This window comes from Peromyscus leucopus, chromosome 8b (assembly GCF_004664715.2).
Source record: "Peromyscus leucopus breed LL Stock chromosome 8b, UCI_PerLeu_2.1, whole genome shotgun sequence".
NCBI classification, from domain to species: Eukaryota; Metazoa; Chordata; class Mammalia; order Rodentia; family Cricetidae; genus Peromyscus; species Peromyscus leucopus.
In genome coordinates this window covers 20,219,664-20,237,904 of record NC_051086.1, presented here as the reverse complement: position 1 = coordinate 20,237,904, position 18,241 = coordinate 20,219,664, and the positions used below count along the sequence as shown (strand labels likewise).

Below are 18,241 nucleotides of genomic sequence, written 5' to 3'. Positions count from 1 at the left end.
CAGAGTCTCTTTACTTGAACCTAGAGCTCAACGATTTAGCTATTCAGGCTAGCCAGCTTACTCTAGGGATCCCCTGTCTCAGCCTCCCATGTACTGGGATTACAGGCAAGCCACCATGTCTGTCCCAGCGTTTACATGGATGCTAGGGATCTCAACCCAGCCTTCACACTTGCATGGTAAATGTTTCACCCTGAGAACCCTAGATTTGGATTTCCTAACCCCACCCCACCCCCTTGCCTTTTAGTGCCTAGCTATAATGGACCTCAGAGGATGGACATATATACTTCCATATTTATGGGAGCTAAAAAGTTAATTTCAAAGAAAAAAAACTGATTCGTGAGCCTGGAGAGAGTAGGAAATAGAAAGAAGGTAGTCAACAAGTGCCGTCAAATAGGAGGAATAGCTCCAGACGTTTTATTACATGGAAGGATAACTGTGATTGACAGCTGCTCATTATTTCAGAGTAACTCTAGAAAGGACAGTGAACGTCCTCAATACCTACGTGTCTGAGGTGATGGATAGGCCTGTCAGTCATCACCGCAGTCTATGTGCACTGAATGTCACGCTCTCTCCCTTAAATACGCACAATGGATATGCATCAATTAAAGATAAAATATATTTTTAAAAAGTCAGCTTCCTCTGCCTTGGTTCTTGGACAAAGCATCCAAGTACAGCTTTGAAGGTCACCTGATGAGCCATGTCAACGATCATCACAAAGCCAGGAGAAGCTGCCCAGTGAGTCACTGCCTGCCCAGCTAAGGGACTCTGGAGGCGTGGAGTCCCAGGGTACACAATGCCCTCTATCCTGCAGGTGCCCTTGGCCTTCTCTTGGCATTCAGTCTTCCCAGAAGCCTGTGTTAAACCTGCTGTGGGCATGCGCACAGCAGGTCTCTTCTCCAAAGGCTAATGGTGATGTCCCACAGAGCAGATGCCCTCTCTCCACCGAAGGGCCACCCCTGCAGTTTGCAGGTGTCCTTTCAAAGGTTATTTTGAGGGGAATAAAAACACCAGACTTAGCCTGAGAAAGGGACAAGGCAAAATTCCATCCTTTCTCTCCAGAGTGGACATCTGTTTCTAATGCTCAGGGATGGTATCTGTACGCATAGGCTCTTCATTTGAGGAATTAGGAGACTCAGAGAATGTGAGGCCCGGCAGCCCCCTCATTTTGTAGTCCCAGGAAAGAAGGGATTGGGGATGCGTCTCAGTTGGTAGAGTGCTTGCCTGGAATGCTGGGTTTAGTCCCGGCTCCTTCTTATACCTGATGTGGTGGCTCACACCTGTATTCAAAACACTCCAGAGGTGGAGGCAAAAGGATCAGAAGTTCTAGGTCATTCTGGGCTATATGAGGCTGTCTCAAAATAAGTGAAACAAAATCCCAAGACAAGACATGGCATTCCTCAGGCCACATGACTGATGTGTGGTAGGACAGAAACCAAGTCCACCCTTCATCTTGCTTTTCCAGTATTCCCTCTTGCCCACAGCCCCTGAGCCTTTCAGCCAAGGAGACAATTTAGCCTATTCTTTCTGCACCATCAGGCACTACTTTGCCCAGCATGTAAAACCGTGGCCTCTTCGGCCACGGGGCCAAGTGCTTCCCACTTGATAATGTGCACCAGTGGCGAATTCCTCTCAGAGGAAATCAGCCTTGACTGGAGGGTTCCTGGCTCCTCCTGGCAGTGAAGAAATGTCCTGAGAGTAGCCTCTCTCCCAGAGCGGGGTTTGTACTTGGGAGAGGTGTGGAACCCAGGCCGTGGTTCTCAACCTTCCCGATGTGTGGCTCTGCTTCTTCCTCCGGTAACCGCCACCATCTGTGAGGGGTGGGCAGGATCCAATGGCTTGTGAGACGGCTCCCTGGGGAGACCGTCTAAGTGTTACAACCCCCCCTCCTTTTTTTTCAGAAAGAAAAGGAAATATAAAGGCTGGGGACAGTGGCTGGGAAATTACCTAATTTGCATTAAGTGGCAGGCCTCTATCAATAAGACTTTGTATATGGCAGCAGGGTCCTAGAGCAAAGCGAGTCTTAGTTACCATAGGTGCAGCAGGGGGAATCTTCTAGCAGGAAACTGCCAAGGGTTAGAGCATCTTTCAGATAAGGTCAGTCCTCTGGGCCCAGGGACATTCTCCAGATTAGGGCAGGTAGAGAGTAGGAAGTCTCGCTGGGGGAAGGGGGCAGCATGTTGCTGAGCTTTTGGAGAAAGCTGCCAGACCATGATAGACCACAACCTCTGACCAGCAAGGCCTCCCAAAACACTACTGTTGCGATCCTCATGTTGTGCTGACCCCCAACCATAAAATTATTTTCATTGCTACTTCATAGCTGTAATTTTGCTACTGTTAGGAATAGTAATGTAACTATCTGACGTGCAAGATGGCTGCTATGAGCACCCCTGTACAAGGGTCATTCAATCCCCCCCAGAGGGGTCACAACCCACAGGTTGAGAACCACTGTTTTAGACTCTCCAGCTCAGAGGCAAATTCTGGATGCGTGGCCTTGACACGGTCCCTCCCTCTCGTGTGCCTTGATTCACTCAAGTGTACAGTAGGAATGTCAGCGTGCCTGCAAAGGTATGGATAAACTCATCCGTATCTGGGCAGGGTTGGGCTTAGAAACAGTAGTTCTTGATGCTAGGAGAAGGTCACTGGGCCAGAACGGTTCTCTATGCCTCTGGCAGTTCTGTCCTGAGACCCGAAGAAGCAAGATGCACACCACCAATGTACTGTCTTGTTTCTCCCCCCTCAATCCGCCGCATTGGTTTGAATTTCTTAGTGCACATGCGTGTGTATAAATGAAAGGCTATAGAAAGGTTCAAGGTATCCCACAAGTCAGAAGTGGCCCCTGAGAGCATGTGGTGCACATTCTCTGTTCTCGCCATTTGCTCACATGACAGCAGGGCTCTTTTAATCATCCCGCACACAGCAGAGGAGGGAAATCAGGCTGGCTAGACTCACAAGGCCAAATGACAGGACGACAGTGCTTCAAGCCGAGGCCCGGTGGTCATAGAGCCTGGGCACTGCTCACATCTGGTGGCCCTGCTCACCTCCGGTGGCCCTGCTTGCCTCCCTCTACCCTGCCCTGCTTTGCCTTGATGTTATCAGCTCTTGAGAGGTAGAGACAAGATTATACCATAATGTATTTCAGAATAATAGGGACAAGCAAAGGACTAAGGGACCTTGCAGAGAACACACAGCTGCCTGAATGTAACTGAGAGAATTGGGGAGGCAGTGCTTAGGGGGAAGGGGGGCTGCATCCATTCTCTTCTGAACACCCTGTGCCCTGGAGTCCAAGTACACCTGCCTCAGAACCGCCACACAGGAGGATGTCGTCGAGACGAATATATGATCTGATACTTTAAAAAAGGTCTTCTCTGCACTCTACAACATCATCAAACTATCTCAGAAGGATACAGATTTCAACACAAATTATTCATTCTTTTAATCATTTCCCAATAATGTCCCAGCTTTTAGACACTGTTGGTGTTTCCATTTGTGAGCATGCTCATCGATAGCTAAAGAATACTGTCTCAGTCATGGATGGATCGGTTATAGAAACTTCATCCAGCTCTGTCATCCATCCCCATTATGTCACAGTCCAGCGGGTTCAAGCCTCTCTGGCCAACTCGGTCCATCTTCATGGAGCATCTGTCCTCTGTCAACACATCTCACCTTGACTGACCTGGGGTATTGCCACCAGCCCAGGTTACAACACTGTCCAAAAGCCTCACAATCGGAAGTCACCACTCCTCCCCGCGTCCCCGGGCTCCACAGCATGGCTTCCCCCCATCAAAGCTTATGATTATGGCAGCACCTGCTGGATTTGGACTTCAGATTTCCTAATTCTAAATGAAGATGGCATCACCTTGCCAGCTGTCATAGCTGATAATGGTTCCCACGGACAGCCTGGGACAGCCTGGAACTCTTACTGTTTTAGAGCCAAGTCTTTGCAGGTGTGATTAATTTAGGCACCTGCATTGTCAGGATGAGCTCTGAGGCATCACAAGTGGCCTTAGAAGAGAGAATCACCTAGCAGGAGGACATGACAGGAAGACTGAGTAGAGAGACCGGAAGCTAGGGGTGATGTGGTCACAAAAGAGAGGTGCTGGCAGCCCCTGGTAACTAGAAGAAGCAAGAAACAGATTCTCCAGTGGAGCCTTTGGGAGGAGTGTGGACAAGCTAAATCTCAATGTGGGACCAGTGGAGGTGATTTTTTTATTCATGGCTACCAGAATGTTTCAAAGTACCAGATTTGTGGTACCTTCTTATGGTGGCCACAGAAAAGGTGCCGGAAGGAGTTAAAAGGTGGAAAGATCTGGGCATAGTGGTATATACACTTGTAATCCCTGCACTCAGGAGGCAGAAGCAGGCAGATCTGTTGTGATTTGATGCCAGTGTGGTGTACTTAGAGTTCAAGGCCAGCCAGGTATACAAAATGAGACTCTGACTGTAAAATAAAACAAACAAAAAAATAGCCTCATCAAGACGCAATACACCCTTATGTTTTCATGTGGTGTGTCATCAAATGAGTACCAATTATAAAGAGGGGGGTTTGGTTAGAGTTGGCTTTGGTTTCCTTCAGAAATTCTAACATCTAAGTGTTAGAGTGGGTATGACCTCTCGGAGCTGGGAGGTTCAGTTCCTTTTGATTTTTCCAATGCATTTAACCTGTGGCTCAAGAGAGGAGCATCATTTCTTTAGATTTCTCCAGCAACTCCTTTGGGTCTGTCACCCTGTGGACCCCAGGAAGGAACTCAGGGGCTTGAACCACAGCTCCACGGCTTAAAAAACATCAAGAAGCGATAGACAGACATATCCGCGCTTTTGCTCAAGCCCTGGCAATGGCTCTGAACCTGCAACTGGGTGGATCTGTCCTGTGAACTGTCTGTCAAGGGTGGTGTGGTGTGTTACCCATGCATCCTGTCAGTATTGACCTGCAGCGATTTAAAAGAGCTGAGCTACAGCTAGCTAACTCTCCAGCCTCCATCAGAGACCCATGTTTGTTTGTGGCGTGTACCGGCATTCATTAGAGAAGCCTTAACACAAACAGGAAGTTAGGATGGGTTTTAATTCCTCTTGGGAAATCTCTGAAACAGTAATCGTGATTCCAGAGAGAAGATGCAAAGTACTTACAAATTGGATTAGCCAAATAAATAGAACTCACTTTTTAGAGTGGCTGGGGCTGTGCTCACCATCTGGTGAGAGATGGAGGTTTTAGGATTAAAAATCCAGATATACTACCCTTTAAAAAGGTACAGATGGTCAATGTTAGGTTTGTTTGGGTTTGGTTTAGTTTGGAGCCTTACACTCTGGATAACCCTGCTCCCATTTCTCAGGTGCTGGGGTCCCAGGCCTGAGCCATCACTACTGGTACAATGATAACTGTAACATTAGATATATTTTCCCCACAGCTCTTTCCCTTTGTTTGTTTTGTTTTGTTTTGTTTTAGAAATTGGCTACTAGTGATAATTAAGAGTGCCCCTCAGACCAAACTCATCACTTTTTTTCTCTTCTTAAAGTCTTGTTTGTGGGCCAGTCAGATGACCTAGTGGAAGGAAGAAAGCTCCCACTGTGTAAACCTAATTACCCAAGTTCAAAACTGACTCCCAGAAGTTGGGCTCTGACCGCTACACACTCCCCATGGCATGGGCTTGTGCATCACACACACACACACACACACACACACACACACACACACACACACATAAAATTAAATGTAAAGAAAAATGCCATTTACTTTTTCATAACTGTAACCTGGGCTGCCCCGTAATAATTCCTCAGTCGGGCTGGTTTATTTCCTGATTATCTACTTTGTGTCATCTAGATTTAAACCTCTGATTTCACACGGGCGACGTGAAATCTAGTCAGTTTCCCATCGGACAGTGGTTGTAACCTGAGTCAGGGAGTGGAGGTGGTTTGCTGTGAGACATGAGTGACAAATGTCCAGAGTCCCAAGTCACACTGCCTTCCTATTTTTCTTTGCTGAACCTCAGAAAATGCCCAGGCTTCCCTATTCCCACATTTTCTCAATAGGGCCCAGCCTCCTGCTGAGCCAGCAGGTCAGAGGGGTGCCCCTGGGGTGTGTGTGTGTGTGTGTGTGTGCATGTCTTTTCCTGCATGTGTGTGTTTCCTGTTGCATGCATGTGGTGGATTTGGGGGATGCGGCAGGAAGCTTGTTCACTTAGGAGGTGAAGGGGAAGTCTGCAAATTTCATGTTGGTTCTACTGAGGCCTAAACTTGCCATCTAGACTGACATAGGATTGGCACCAGAGACCTCCTACGTGTACCAAGTGGGTTTGGAGGGGGGCATTTTTTTAACCCTTATATGGTAAAATAATTCCAAAGTGTTTCTCCTCTGCCTAAAACTGGGACTGCCTAAAACTGCTGACCAGTCTCTATACCTGAAGATATTTTTTGTTTGTGCTGCTAGAGGTGCTTGGCCCTGGGAGGTCCTTGGGGGAGGAAGGGAGTTTGAGAGACTGCTCAAATGGACAAGCAGCCAGCAGGCGAGCAGTGGACTGCACTTTGGAAGTGAATGACAGAGTGCCTCTATTCCAGCCTCCTCCTGGGGTGAGCAACGCCAGGCCCATATGTCCTGGACAGTACTCACTTCCGTGATGTTTTGATGTTGAACAAAATCTGAATTTGAGGGCGTGTTCTATCAGCTGCTTCCAGCTCTGAGTTCTGTCTTGTCCCCTTGTGGGATGCCCACTATGTTGTATAAATTAGACCTCATGTATTGAACCTGTCCATGTCAAGGGAATCACCACAGTGGTCATAGTTTCTGGGAGGAAAGGAGTTGAACAAGACATTACTTTCTTAGTGATTATCAGCCAAAGAAAGATTAATGAGTGCTTCCACAGGCGCTTCTGGGGCCAAGCATCATGCTTATGGTTTTACATCTCTCACCTGTTAAACTTCAAGTACCGTCATCTTAGGGGAAACCAAGGATTGCAAGTAATTCTCCCAAGTACCTCCAACTAGTAAATTAGGGTTCTGCAGGAGACTGTATAACTTCAAAGCCAACCTGGGCTACATAGTGAATACTAGACAAGCCAGAGCTACATAACAATAGCCTGTCTCACAAAAATAATAATAAACAAGTAGAACAAAATAGGATCCTGGGATTTGAACCCACTCTGACTATGCTTACCCTAGGGCTCATCCTGTAGTCTCAAAGCATAAAAATAGAGACTCAAAAAAAAAAAAAAAAAAAAAAAAAGAATAAGCTGATTGCTGCCATCACCCATATCCATCTGAAACCCCTCTGCTGGGCAGAGCAGAAATTCTTTCCCTGGAATCATAGGAAAAGCCAAGAGTCCCTGATATGAGTGAGAATGAGGGACCAGCCAAGAGCTCTGTCACATGTCCCCCTGGCCACGAGCATGTGGAAGCTTTATCTTCTCATGTTTCCTAGTATGCTAAAGCTGCAAGAGAAAATTCAGTGCATGGTTCTGCATTTTAATCTTTGAAAAATAAGTAAATTAGGCTATGATATAAAAAATGGAGTTTTTGTTACTTTCATATTGGGATGTAAGTAAAATACACTTGGCTTTGCTTAGGCTGCAATAGCAAGAACACACTGGACTGAGTGACTGAGATAACAAGTACTTATTGCTTATAGCTCTTGAGGCTAGAAAGTCCAAGTTCAAGATCATAGACTAGGGTGCTGGCAGATCCAGGTCTTGTGGGCATCCTGTTCTACAAACAGGCATCCTGTTATATGGCCAAGAGAGGGAACAAGCCTGCATGCTTTTTCTTCTGGAGACACTAAGCCCCATTCACCAGGACTCTAACCACCCAATGTCCCCATCACCTGGGAGGGGGGGCGGGCGGAATGGTAGTCAGTGTATAAATTTGAGAGGGACATAGCAGCAGGTCCATCCTTCCACAGATCATGGTTTCAGGAGTCAAACAACCCAGGCAGAATGTGGTGCTTTTCCACTTCCCTTGAAAGGTCTGTTTGGCCCCTGGACTCCTGCCCTCTGAAGGAGACAGAAGGATACAAAATAATGCTTTGATGATGGGGCCTGAACCAAATCACACTCCTGACATTGTGAATGAGCCTCACAGCCCTTTCCACATTCCCACTTGATAGCCTTGCCTGTTACAGAAGCACTACGGTAGGTTTAGTCTGCACATTTTAAAAAATTTCGTGACCTAGCTTCAGGGTTCTTGCAGTCCCAGTCCACACACTTTCAGGAGTCAACTTCGACTTTAGTGGACACCATAATCAGAAATCAGCTGCATTTCCCTCCCTGCATACATCCAAAAATGACGTAGGCCACGCCTTTCCCTAGGTTTAGGCAGTTTACTGCAACAGCTCCGGCTCCTCCGTGAAGAATCCCATTCTTTCTCCTGCTCCACGCCTCCCTGTGTGCAGGCGTGAGCTCACCAGACACACTCAGGTGTGAGTTAATGTGTGTCCCAGGTTAGCATGCACCTGAGTTACTGATGGGAATGCTAATTGTTCTTCACACATCCTTCCTGTGCCAGCACCCTAGAACTGTGGTGCTCACTTTGTGTTTGGGTAATATCTCACCAGACATCCCAAACTCAACACAAGCTGAACCAGATTAAGTCGTCTTCGATGACTCAGGAAGAAGTGGAAAGTCTTGCAAGCCTCCACACCTATCATAAGGGTTTCTTTTTCATTCATGTAGACTTTCTAACTAATTAGCAAATAGAGTATCCGGTGCAGCCTTCTCATATTGACATGCTCTTGCACAAGATTTTTAATACCTGGCAAGAAAAAGCATGCCCAAAAATAAGGTGAAACCTTAGCTAAGAAATTGAACATCACAGGTAGATGATTTCAACTCCTAGAGGGAGAGGTAAGAGTGGAGATGTTAGGATCAGCCATACCTGCTTCAGATCAGAGCTTACTCACCTAGGGACTCTGTGACCTTGAGCAAACTTTTGGCTGCCCAGAGCCTTAGTTGCCTCATCTGTGAAATGGGGCTAAGACGGTCACAAATCACAATCATTTGTTGTGTGCATTGAATAAAAACGCACAGGGAAGCATGGCACAGGTGGTCGCCATAGAGCTGCAATCTTTCACAAACACAAATCTCGGACCTGCTCTGGGTCATGCAGTCTCAGGCAGACAGGTATCACCACCATCTTCGCCAACACCTGGCCATGGATAGAACCCAGAGCCTCGTTCACGCTAGGCAAATAGGATTTCACTGTGTAGCCCAAGCTGGTCTTGAATTCACAATCCTCCAACCTCAGCTGCCTAAGTAATAGGATTGCAGATGTGCACCACCACACCCAGCTCAGAAAGGTCCTTTTAGCTCTGCCTCCTTCAGTTAGGGTATCCCTCAGGGTCCATAAGATGATGGTGGCCCAAGGTCGGAGCTCTGGGTCCCACAGCAGTACCCAGCCCCACAGCTCTACTGTGTGTATTCTGCATGTGAGTGCCTATGATATCTTTCTTGTGATGGACTGTTGCTCTCAAGGTTTTAACACTAACTTAATCCAATTCCCATTATTCACAGAGTAAGAAACAAAGACTTAAAAAGCCTTGCTGGGTTCTCCAATATAAAACTTCCTGATGCCTGGGGCTAGCCATTCCCAAACCCCCTCATATCACAGATGGAAAAAGCCAAGAGCAGAAGACTGTGGCCAATGAGCTGCTCAGTCTTGATATCTAATCTTTAGATACAAAACCACTTCCAAGAGAAAGGCAGCCACGTTATCCCAGACCATAGCTCGATTTGTCTGTGGACAGTTACAGGTGGCAGGTCTCCTCATATTCTGGATTTACCTTGGAGCTCTTACCCCTCTCCCACTGGGCAACAGCTTCTCCAGCCTAGTGACATTTGCTCCATCACTGTTAACTGGACACATCTCACTCCAGGACCAGTGAGGGAGGCCTGAGCAGCAAGATCCCATTTCTTCTATCAGCAAAATACCTGCCAGGACTCCCCTCCATCATCTGTTCAGGGGTTCCTCACTCTCTTTTCCTCAACCTCTATTTCCAGCCTCTCAACATTGCCTACAGCCACATCTACAGCTCCTACAGGAACTTTGTGGGGCCCCCTCACTTCAAGACCATCTGCAGACTGCTGGGCTACCAGGGCATTGCCGTGGTCATGGAGGAACTTCTAAAAATCGTCAAGAGCTTGGTAAGGGGAGATGCTGCTGCTTGGGTGTTCCCAGGTACAGGAGCTGTGCACAGAATTGGTTTTTCTGAGCTGAAAACCAAATCTCCTGCGTACCAGCTCTGCCACTTGATGTCACCCTCGGAGTCCTTGGTCCTTATTGCTTGGTGGTTTCTACACATCTGGTATATTCCTTTATACCTCTTTTTATGTAACTTTTATTTTTTTATTTATGTGTGTGTGTGTGTCTGCTTGTCTATATGTGCATTGTGTATGCTACCCACAAATACCAGAAGAGGGTGATGGATCCCCTGGAACCGGAGTTCCAAGCAGTTATGACGACTTGATGTGGGTGCTAGAAACCAAATCCAGGTCCTCAACCAGAGTAGCAAGTGCTCTTAACCCCTGAGCTGTCTAACCCTGAATTGGCCTCTTGACCTTTGCCTCCCCATTTGTGACTCAGGGCTCACTCATTGTTTTTGCTGAATTGAGAAATCCTGATTTTGACATTCAAAGCCAGATCACTATTCATGCTGCCCAGCTATGCTCTCTGTTAACTAACTCGGCATGATGGGCTGTGTGTGTAGTTCAGTTGGTACAGCGATTCCTGATATGTACAAGGCCCTTGGTTCAATCCCTGGTACTCCCATAGAGCTGGCTGCTGTGGCAGTACCAAACTGTAAACCCAACATCCCGGAGGTAGATGGAGGAAGACCAAAGGTTCAAGATCATCCTCAGCCACATAGTAAATTCAAGGCCAGCTTGGACTCTGTGAGACCCTTTAAAAACAAAAATCAAAACAGCAACAACAACAAAAGACTTTAGCATAGCAAATCCACAACTCATGTGCTGCCATTTTTTTTTAATTCTCATAGTCCTTGGGATTTCTTGATGACCACTGCTACCAATATTACAGGGAGTTCTGTATCCCTTTACCAACATTCTGTGTGTACCCCAAGTATGGTTGTCTGGAGCTTCACTTAATTCCCTGTGGTGGTACTGAAGCAAGGCCAAAATATGGAAACAAGATTTCTCTGGAAATCTTGAGTTCCTGAAGAGAAATAACTTATAATCAACCATGTATGGAATAAGCCAAATTCTCTTGCTCAGTCTAGTTCTTTAGAAGCAGCCATGAGAAGCTGCTATAGGTCATTAAGGGCTGCTGTGCCAAATCCAGAGTAAAACAGAAAAAATGCGATAATGGATTAAAGATGTCTTTCCTTGGACATGTAGAGGAATGTGCTATGAATTTTCCATGCTTAAATTAGATTACATGCATTAATCCCCACAGTTCCCTGCCTACATTTCATTTAATCTCCATATCATAAGCATTTGCAACCCTGAAAAAAACCCTTACCTAGATATCCCACATCCCTCATAAAGTCTATAAAGTCTTTTTCTGTCTAAAGGACAGCGGGGACTATTCCCCCCTTTTAAATGTTTTGCTCACAAGTCTTAACAGAACTCCAGTATCCCTCTATGGCCCTGCATTTGGCCCAGAGGTAAAGAGTATAACAGTGGGCTATCTCACTCCAGCTCACTCATCTGTATCATCTTGCAGCTCCAAGGCACCATTCTGCAGTACGTGAAGACGCTGATAGAGGTGATGCCGAAAATATGCCGATTGCCTCGGCATGAGTATGGCTCCCCAGGTGGGTGACGGGAAGAAATGAATGCGCACCCCAGGCAGGGCGGGGCTTCCACCTCAGGAGATTTCAGTCTCTAAGTTGCCAGACAACTGACATCCTGGCTCTGCCTGCCCCTGGCCTGATAGCCTTCAACCTGTCTTCCCACCCTGAGCAGTAGCGTCATCCTCTGTCAGGATGGTGAATGGCCCTTTGAGGATGCCCACTGGACTGTTGGCCAGCTGCAGTGAACTGCAAGTGTGAGAGCATTTAAACAGTGCAGAGGAGGTTTCCGTGTATGGTCCTCAGCACCTCTAGCAGGCCTTCCCGTTTGTCTGTTTAGAGGTAGCTGGTACCCCAGCTGGGGTGCCGTGTGACATAGATAAACTGAGGCCGGAAATGGGTTTTTTAATCCACTCAATATGGAGAAAGACAGAAGCTATAATGTGGTGCCTTGTATTTTTTGTTTCCAAAAGCTAAGACATAATTTTCCATATGAGCGTGATTGAGAACAGGAAAAGGATGAGGCCGGAGGCTCTGGTGTCCATGCCTAGCTGCACCACTTCCTGCCTGTGTGACTATGGGTGGGCCACTTACCCACTCTGAACCTCATCTGAAAAAAGATGATAGTGTCTGGTTGATATTATGAGTAATGAAATATTATAGATAGATATACCTAACTCAGTAGATAATATCTATAAATAATAATTTTGCTGTTAGGAATTCGGGTCCCCGTTGGAGGGTCAGCTAGGCCACAGCTGTTCCATTTGAGATTATAGATGTGTTTTATTTTGCTCCAGATATTTTGTGCCAGCTTCCTGAGCTTTGTCTAGTATTGACCTTTACATGGAATCCCACCCTTAAGCTGGCATGTGGAAGGTTGCTAAGTCTAGGGCTGTAGCTCAGTTGGCACTGCCCATAAACCTGATTAAACAGTGCCCATGTCCCCTGACCTCCCCCTTATGGCTCTCAGGGATCCTGGAGTTCTTCCACCATCAACTGAAGGACATCATCGAGTACGCAGAACTCAAAACAGACGTGTTCCAAAGCCTCAGAGAAGTGGGCAACGCCATCCTGTTCTGTCTCCTCATAGAGCAAGCTCTGGTAAGTCCTGAACCTACAGAACCTATGGTGTCCCCATGCTGGAGGGACCCCACACATACCCAGATGCCAAGGCTCCATCCCTGACATATATGCTTTCATTCCTGAAGGCCAGAAGGCCAGAGGGGGCAGAGGTGGCTCATACCTGGCTTCCAGCACTGGCCACACCCCTCACTGGTTGGGCCCAGTCCTCAGGGAAGGTAGCCAAGTCTTAGTTGGCCTTTCTCTTGGCCAGCTCACCACCAACCAGTATTGTGCTGGGGGAAGAAGCGGCAGTAGCCAGCTGATGCCTGCATCCTGTGTGTGCTTGTGACCGTATGCAAGAGGTGTGCATCTTAGTGAATGCAAAGGCAAAATATTCACAAGCAAGGTGTGAAAGTGTGCCAGGAGCTTGCTAACTGCAGCAGGCAAGGAGAGTGTGGGGTCATTTCTCTGTGAACAAAGAAAAGCATGGGGATATTCATGCAGGTAGCCACACATTTAGGAGCATGTCCAGTTAGGGACTGTTCCTAAACATGCTTTAATGTCATAATTTTAAAAGATGTGTGAAAGGATTTTTGTTTTTCATGTGTTTGAGTGTTTTGCCTGCATGTATATATGTGTACCATATGTGTACAGTACCTTCAGAGGTCAGAAGAGGGCATCAGATCCCCTGAAACTGGAGTTATAAATGATTATGAGCATCCTTGTATGTACTGAGAACTGAACCCGGGTCCCATGCAAGAGCAGTCAGTGCTCTTAACTGCTGAGTCATCTATCTAGTCCCTGTAAAGGATATTTTAAAAATTAATGTGATGGACAGAAATGTCTCTAGGCCTGTTCAGTTGCACCATCAAGATTTAGCTGAAAATAAGAGAAAGTACTTTGAGGGTACAGGCCCCCAAAGGTGTCTGCCTGGCTTAGTGTTGTCATGTTGTCATGGAAATGATATTTAAAATGTCAGTAGTGCTGTGAGAGGCAAGCACAGGGTCCAGGGAGAGAAAAAAAAAATAGAAGCAAGTGTGGTATGTGTAGAAACTCACAATATGACCGCTCCGTGATATGGTTAAGGGAAAGGCTTTTATTGTAGATATGAGAGCGAGAACAGCCAGAGGCATCTGGAAGTATCCAGAACAGAGAGAGAAAGTAGTAGCTTGAACATAGCTAGCATACTGGGCCTGCCTCTGAGAGAAGCAGGAACCGAGCAGGGTGGGGCTATGTAGAGAAGGAGCATGGGAGAGCAGACAGGGAGGAGGGAGACAAAGAGGGAGACAGAGAGCATGGCGGAAATGGCAGGGTTATGGGAAGTTTAGGCTAGGGAGGAGGTGAGAAGAGCCAGGATGGACTGGTGATACTGAGGGAGCATGGAGGCCAGCATGCCCTTTGCTGTGCTAACAGGTGTGGCGCCAATGCTGGGGTGCTAACAGGCACCACAGATAGCCATTTGTCCCTTCTGCCTTTTGGAATTTGGAGTCCTGGAGTTTCCTTTGGACCTGACAGTGTGGGGACTGCTTCCCTGCTGTGTGTCCTGGAGAATGAGTGGGAACTTCATTACAGAAGCTGTCGTAGGCCAAGGGCAGCCCTGCATCTTCAGCTCTTGTGATTGGAGACAAAGGAATTATCCTGCCATCCAGCTTAATGGCTGAAGAGAGATGGCGTGTGTCAAGTACAGGCAGCAAGAGATCAACAGTAGCAGCATCCCAGGAGCTGACGCAGGGTGCCTGCCTGTATAGATGCATCTCTAGACGCATCTCAGGCAGCCCCTTTGCAGACTAGTGGGTCATCTGCATTGCTGGCCCTGTTCCACAGATGTGACGTGCTCAGAGGCTGTGCTTACCGCGTTCATTACCACACATTCCCTCTATGTGGAGGACCCAGTCCTGAAGGTGTCTGGTGACTCAGGTAATCGAAGGAAACAGAGAAAGAAGGGTGCAGCCATGGGGATGGAGTGATGTGGGGCTACGTAACTCTTTAGATGCAATGGAACACCCTCAGGGCATCTCCTTCATCTACACACAAAGTGTAGGTGACTAAGAGCTGACCCTCTCCTTCTTATAACTCTACGGGGTAGATAGCACACACACACACACACACACACCCCAATAAGAGACAGGCATCTTTGTCTTCTTTCTGGAGGGGGAGATGAGCAGAGATCTCACAAAGGGTGACTGCATACACTGCAGATGGGGGCGCTTATGGAGTGCATGAGCAGGGTAACAGCAGGGATGTGGAGGACCTGGGGAGGATGCGCAGTTTTGGAAGGTAGAACTTGGTGTCTAGAAGGAACAGAAAGGATCCAGGGTGAGCAGGCATGGAAAGGCCAAGGCGGGACCTGAGGGGGAGAGACAGCCACGTGGCAGGCGTCCTCTGGCCACAGAACGCTGGCAGAAGCTGCTGGGGGCTTCTGGGCAGGAGAGGAGGGAGGATCTGACTTTTTCAAAGGTCCCGTTGGCCTCAGGGAGGAGGCAGCAACTGGGCAGAGAACAAAGGACGAGGCCATGGCTGTTTGCAGCCTGGGTCCGTGGAGAGAGAGGGGTGGGGTAGTAAGAGAGACCGCAAAGGCAGAAACAAGAAGGGAGAAGTAATTGTGGGGGCCGCAGAGTAAGAGAGGATGTCACTCACGGGTGGCTGTGTCATCCCAGGTGAGCCTGGGCATGCCATCGCCATGTCTGTCCTCATCCTAATTTGGGGCACTTGGACCAGCTGCTCTCAGACTCACTGTCCCCGGAAGCTCCGAAATGGCCCTGTGGTGGTGCCCGCCCTCTGTGAGGAGTAATTGTATTCCCTTTTAAATGGACTCTGGAGACCACTAATGGCTCCTCTTCCGGATGATAACAGGTTCTTTACACAGTTCAGTGGGCCTGGGTTGCTATAGCAACATAGCCTTCAGAAGTCACAAGGATAAGTAGTAAAAAACTGTTCAGGGTCTCAAGAGCACAAGGAGAAGGTAGCAGATGTGGGGGGAGACATTCAAGCCCCCCACTTTCAGGAGAAGCTGTGAGTGAGAGCCTCCATTCCGACCTGGAGGTCATGATATCATTACAGGCTAATTTTGGAGGAAACATCTCTCCCAGCTCCATCGCTAAGGACAAAAGGACACTCGGGATCTAAATTCACCTAGCTGACTGTCCTAGCATGCACACAACAGTGTGGAGGACATGTCAGCAGCCGAGACAGATGAAAACATGGGTGACCCTGGTCCTGGATGGCTGGGGGAAGGGGGGCACAGTCCAGAATCACGCTCACCAAGACGGCAGCCTCTGCTGTCTACTTTGACAAATGGGGAGATCTCCATCTATCCTGACCTGTGCTTGCTGGCATGAAAATAGGGCAGGAGAGTTCCAGAGCTTTTTTTTAGCTTAGAAAGTAGAAATTAGATCTGTAATTAGTGTGTCAGTGGTTCCCATTAAGAAAGCAAAGAAAGAGAGAATGGATGGGAAGAGAGGGGACAGGAAGGAAAAAGAGGAGAGGCGGGGGATAAAAAAGAGAAAGGGAAGGAGTTAGGGTGCAAGGGAGGGGAGGAGGAAGGGAGAGGGAGGGAGGGGGGAAACTAAGGTCATAGAAGAGCTGTGTAACTGGACTGTCCCTTCTCCTGAAAGCTTGAAGCCCTCAACAAGAATGAGGTCCAACAGTAGTTTTGACCTTAGCACAAGGCGTGGTAAGAGAGAATGTCAACTAAAATGTGAGTTTGTAAATAAAGATATGTTGTGGGGTTACATATGTAAAATAAACAACCTACAAAATAATACATTGAGGAATAAACAGGAACTCGCCAGGCTGAGGGATCCCCAGCCATTGTCTCTAGATTTCAGGAAAGAGGCATGGATTAGAGGTCAGTAGGGACATTTGGTCTTACCAAGAATGGCTTCATGTCCTACTTGGGAATCGTATTGATGTGTTAGCATTGATCTAAAGACCAGTTGGAAATGGTAGGAACAGATAGCTAGCTGCAAGGAGCAAGAAGTCCTTCTCTGGGTCTTTGCCGTAGCTGCTGCTTCCTCCTAGTGGATTTCAGCTTTCACATGTCATGACTTTCACACTGATGAACAAGCTGCACGGCTACTTTCTCTTACTCTGTCACTTGCCTTTCTAGAGTGACAGCGGTAACTCAGCCTTAATCTCAAGGTATAAAGAATGTATGCCTAAAAGGATAAATGTATTCTTCATTATTACATGCTTGTGGATCTCCAAACTGGAGATGTGATATGAGTCCAAAGATGACGTACCTGACTTTTCTCTTTTTGTCGGGTTGTGTGGTGTCTTTCAGGAACATGTGTGGTCAGGAGTGTAAATCTTCAGTGAATAGCTTGATCAGGCACCAAGCCCGTGTAACCCCCAGCAAGTCTAGAAACAGAACAGTTGCAGGCAGTTCTTCATGCCTCCTTGCATTCCTTCAAAGCAGCCATGATTCTGACATCTGACTCCAGACCTTAGTTCTGTCTTTGAAGCTCATCAAAGTGGGATTGGGCAGTCTATTTTGTCCTTCTGTCTGAGGTCTATCATCCACTGTCTGTGCAGTTTGTATTGTAGATGGTTCCCATTGTGTTGGTCGGTGAATTGAATAGTGTTTTAGAGTGATTGGGTGCTAATGGCTAACCGTAACTTTCAATCAGATTGTGTCAGGAAGTACCTGGCAAGCAAGTGAAGCATGCCCTACAGGTATATCTGTGAAGGACATTTTCAAAAAGACTTAACTAGAGGGATGACAGGAGATGACTCATCCCGAATGTAAATGGCGTCATCCCATAGGCTGGGGATGTTGATGGGGGAAAAAAAGATGGGTATGGGGTTGGAGAAATGGCTCAGTAGTTAAGGACACTTGCTGTTCTTGCAGAGGATTCAAGTTCAATTTCCGTCACCCATGTGAACCATCTATAACTCTAGTTTCCAGGTATCTGGCACCCTCTTCTGGCCTCTGCAGGTACTGCACACAAATGGTACACATACATACATGCAGGCAAACACACACTAAAAAAAATCCCCTTTAAGAATAAAGGAAGAAGTCCACAAGTGCAGGCGTGGTCTCTCTCTTCTCTTCTCTTCTCTCTCTCTCTCCTCTCTCTCTCTCTCTCCTCTCTCTTCTCTCTGGCTGTCATGATATAGGCTTCTTTGCCTTGCCACACCCTCCCTACCATGATGAACTGAGAACTGAAACTGTGCACCAAAAACAAAAACAAAAAACCTTTTCTTCCATCATTTAATAGGGTATTTTGTCACTATCAAAGTGAGCATTGAGGCTGTTGACAGTTGGTTACTGTTATGGGTTAGATATGGCGACTATCTTTTGATATGAATGTGCTGTCGTTAGGTAAACAGTTTAATCACAACCATTCTAGGTATGTCTCAGCTTCTCATTATGGTTTTGATTGATCTAAAGGCACTAGGCCCTTGCTGTGTATGCTTGGTCATCTGAACTCCCTCTTAGGTAAAGTGCTGGTA

General features: G+C 47.2%; 1 protein-coding gene across 6 annotated transcripts in view; it reads left to right on the top strand.

Annotated features, from left to right (window-relative positions):
* The window catches only part of Cyfip2 (cytoplasmic FMR1 interacting protein 2), a 119,022-nt gene that overhangs the window by 78,225 nt on the left and 22,556 nt on the right, over positions 1–18,241 (top strand). For all 6 annotated transcript variants that reach the window (XM_028864240.2, XM_028864239.2, XM_037200883.1 and 3 more), the window contains 3 exons: positions 9,978–10,121; positions 11,659–11,749; positions 12,696–12,826. In XM_028864240.2, the coding sequence (XP_028720073.1) occupies positions 9,978–10,121; positions 11,659–11,749; positions 12,696–12,826 (366 nt within the window). The remainder of the gene's footprint in view (positions 1–9,977; positions 10,122–11,658; positions 11,750–12,695; positions 12,827–18,241) is intronic.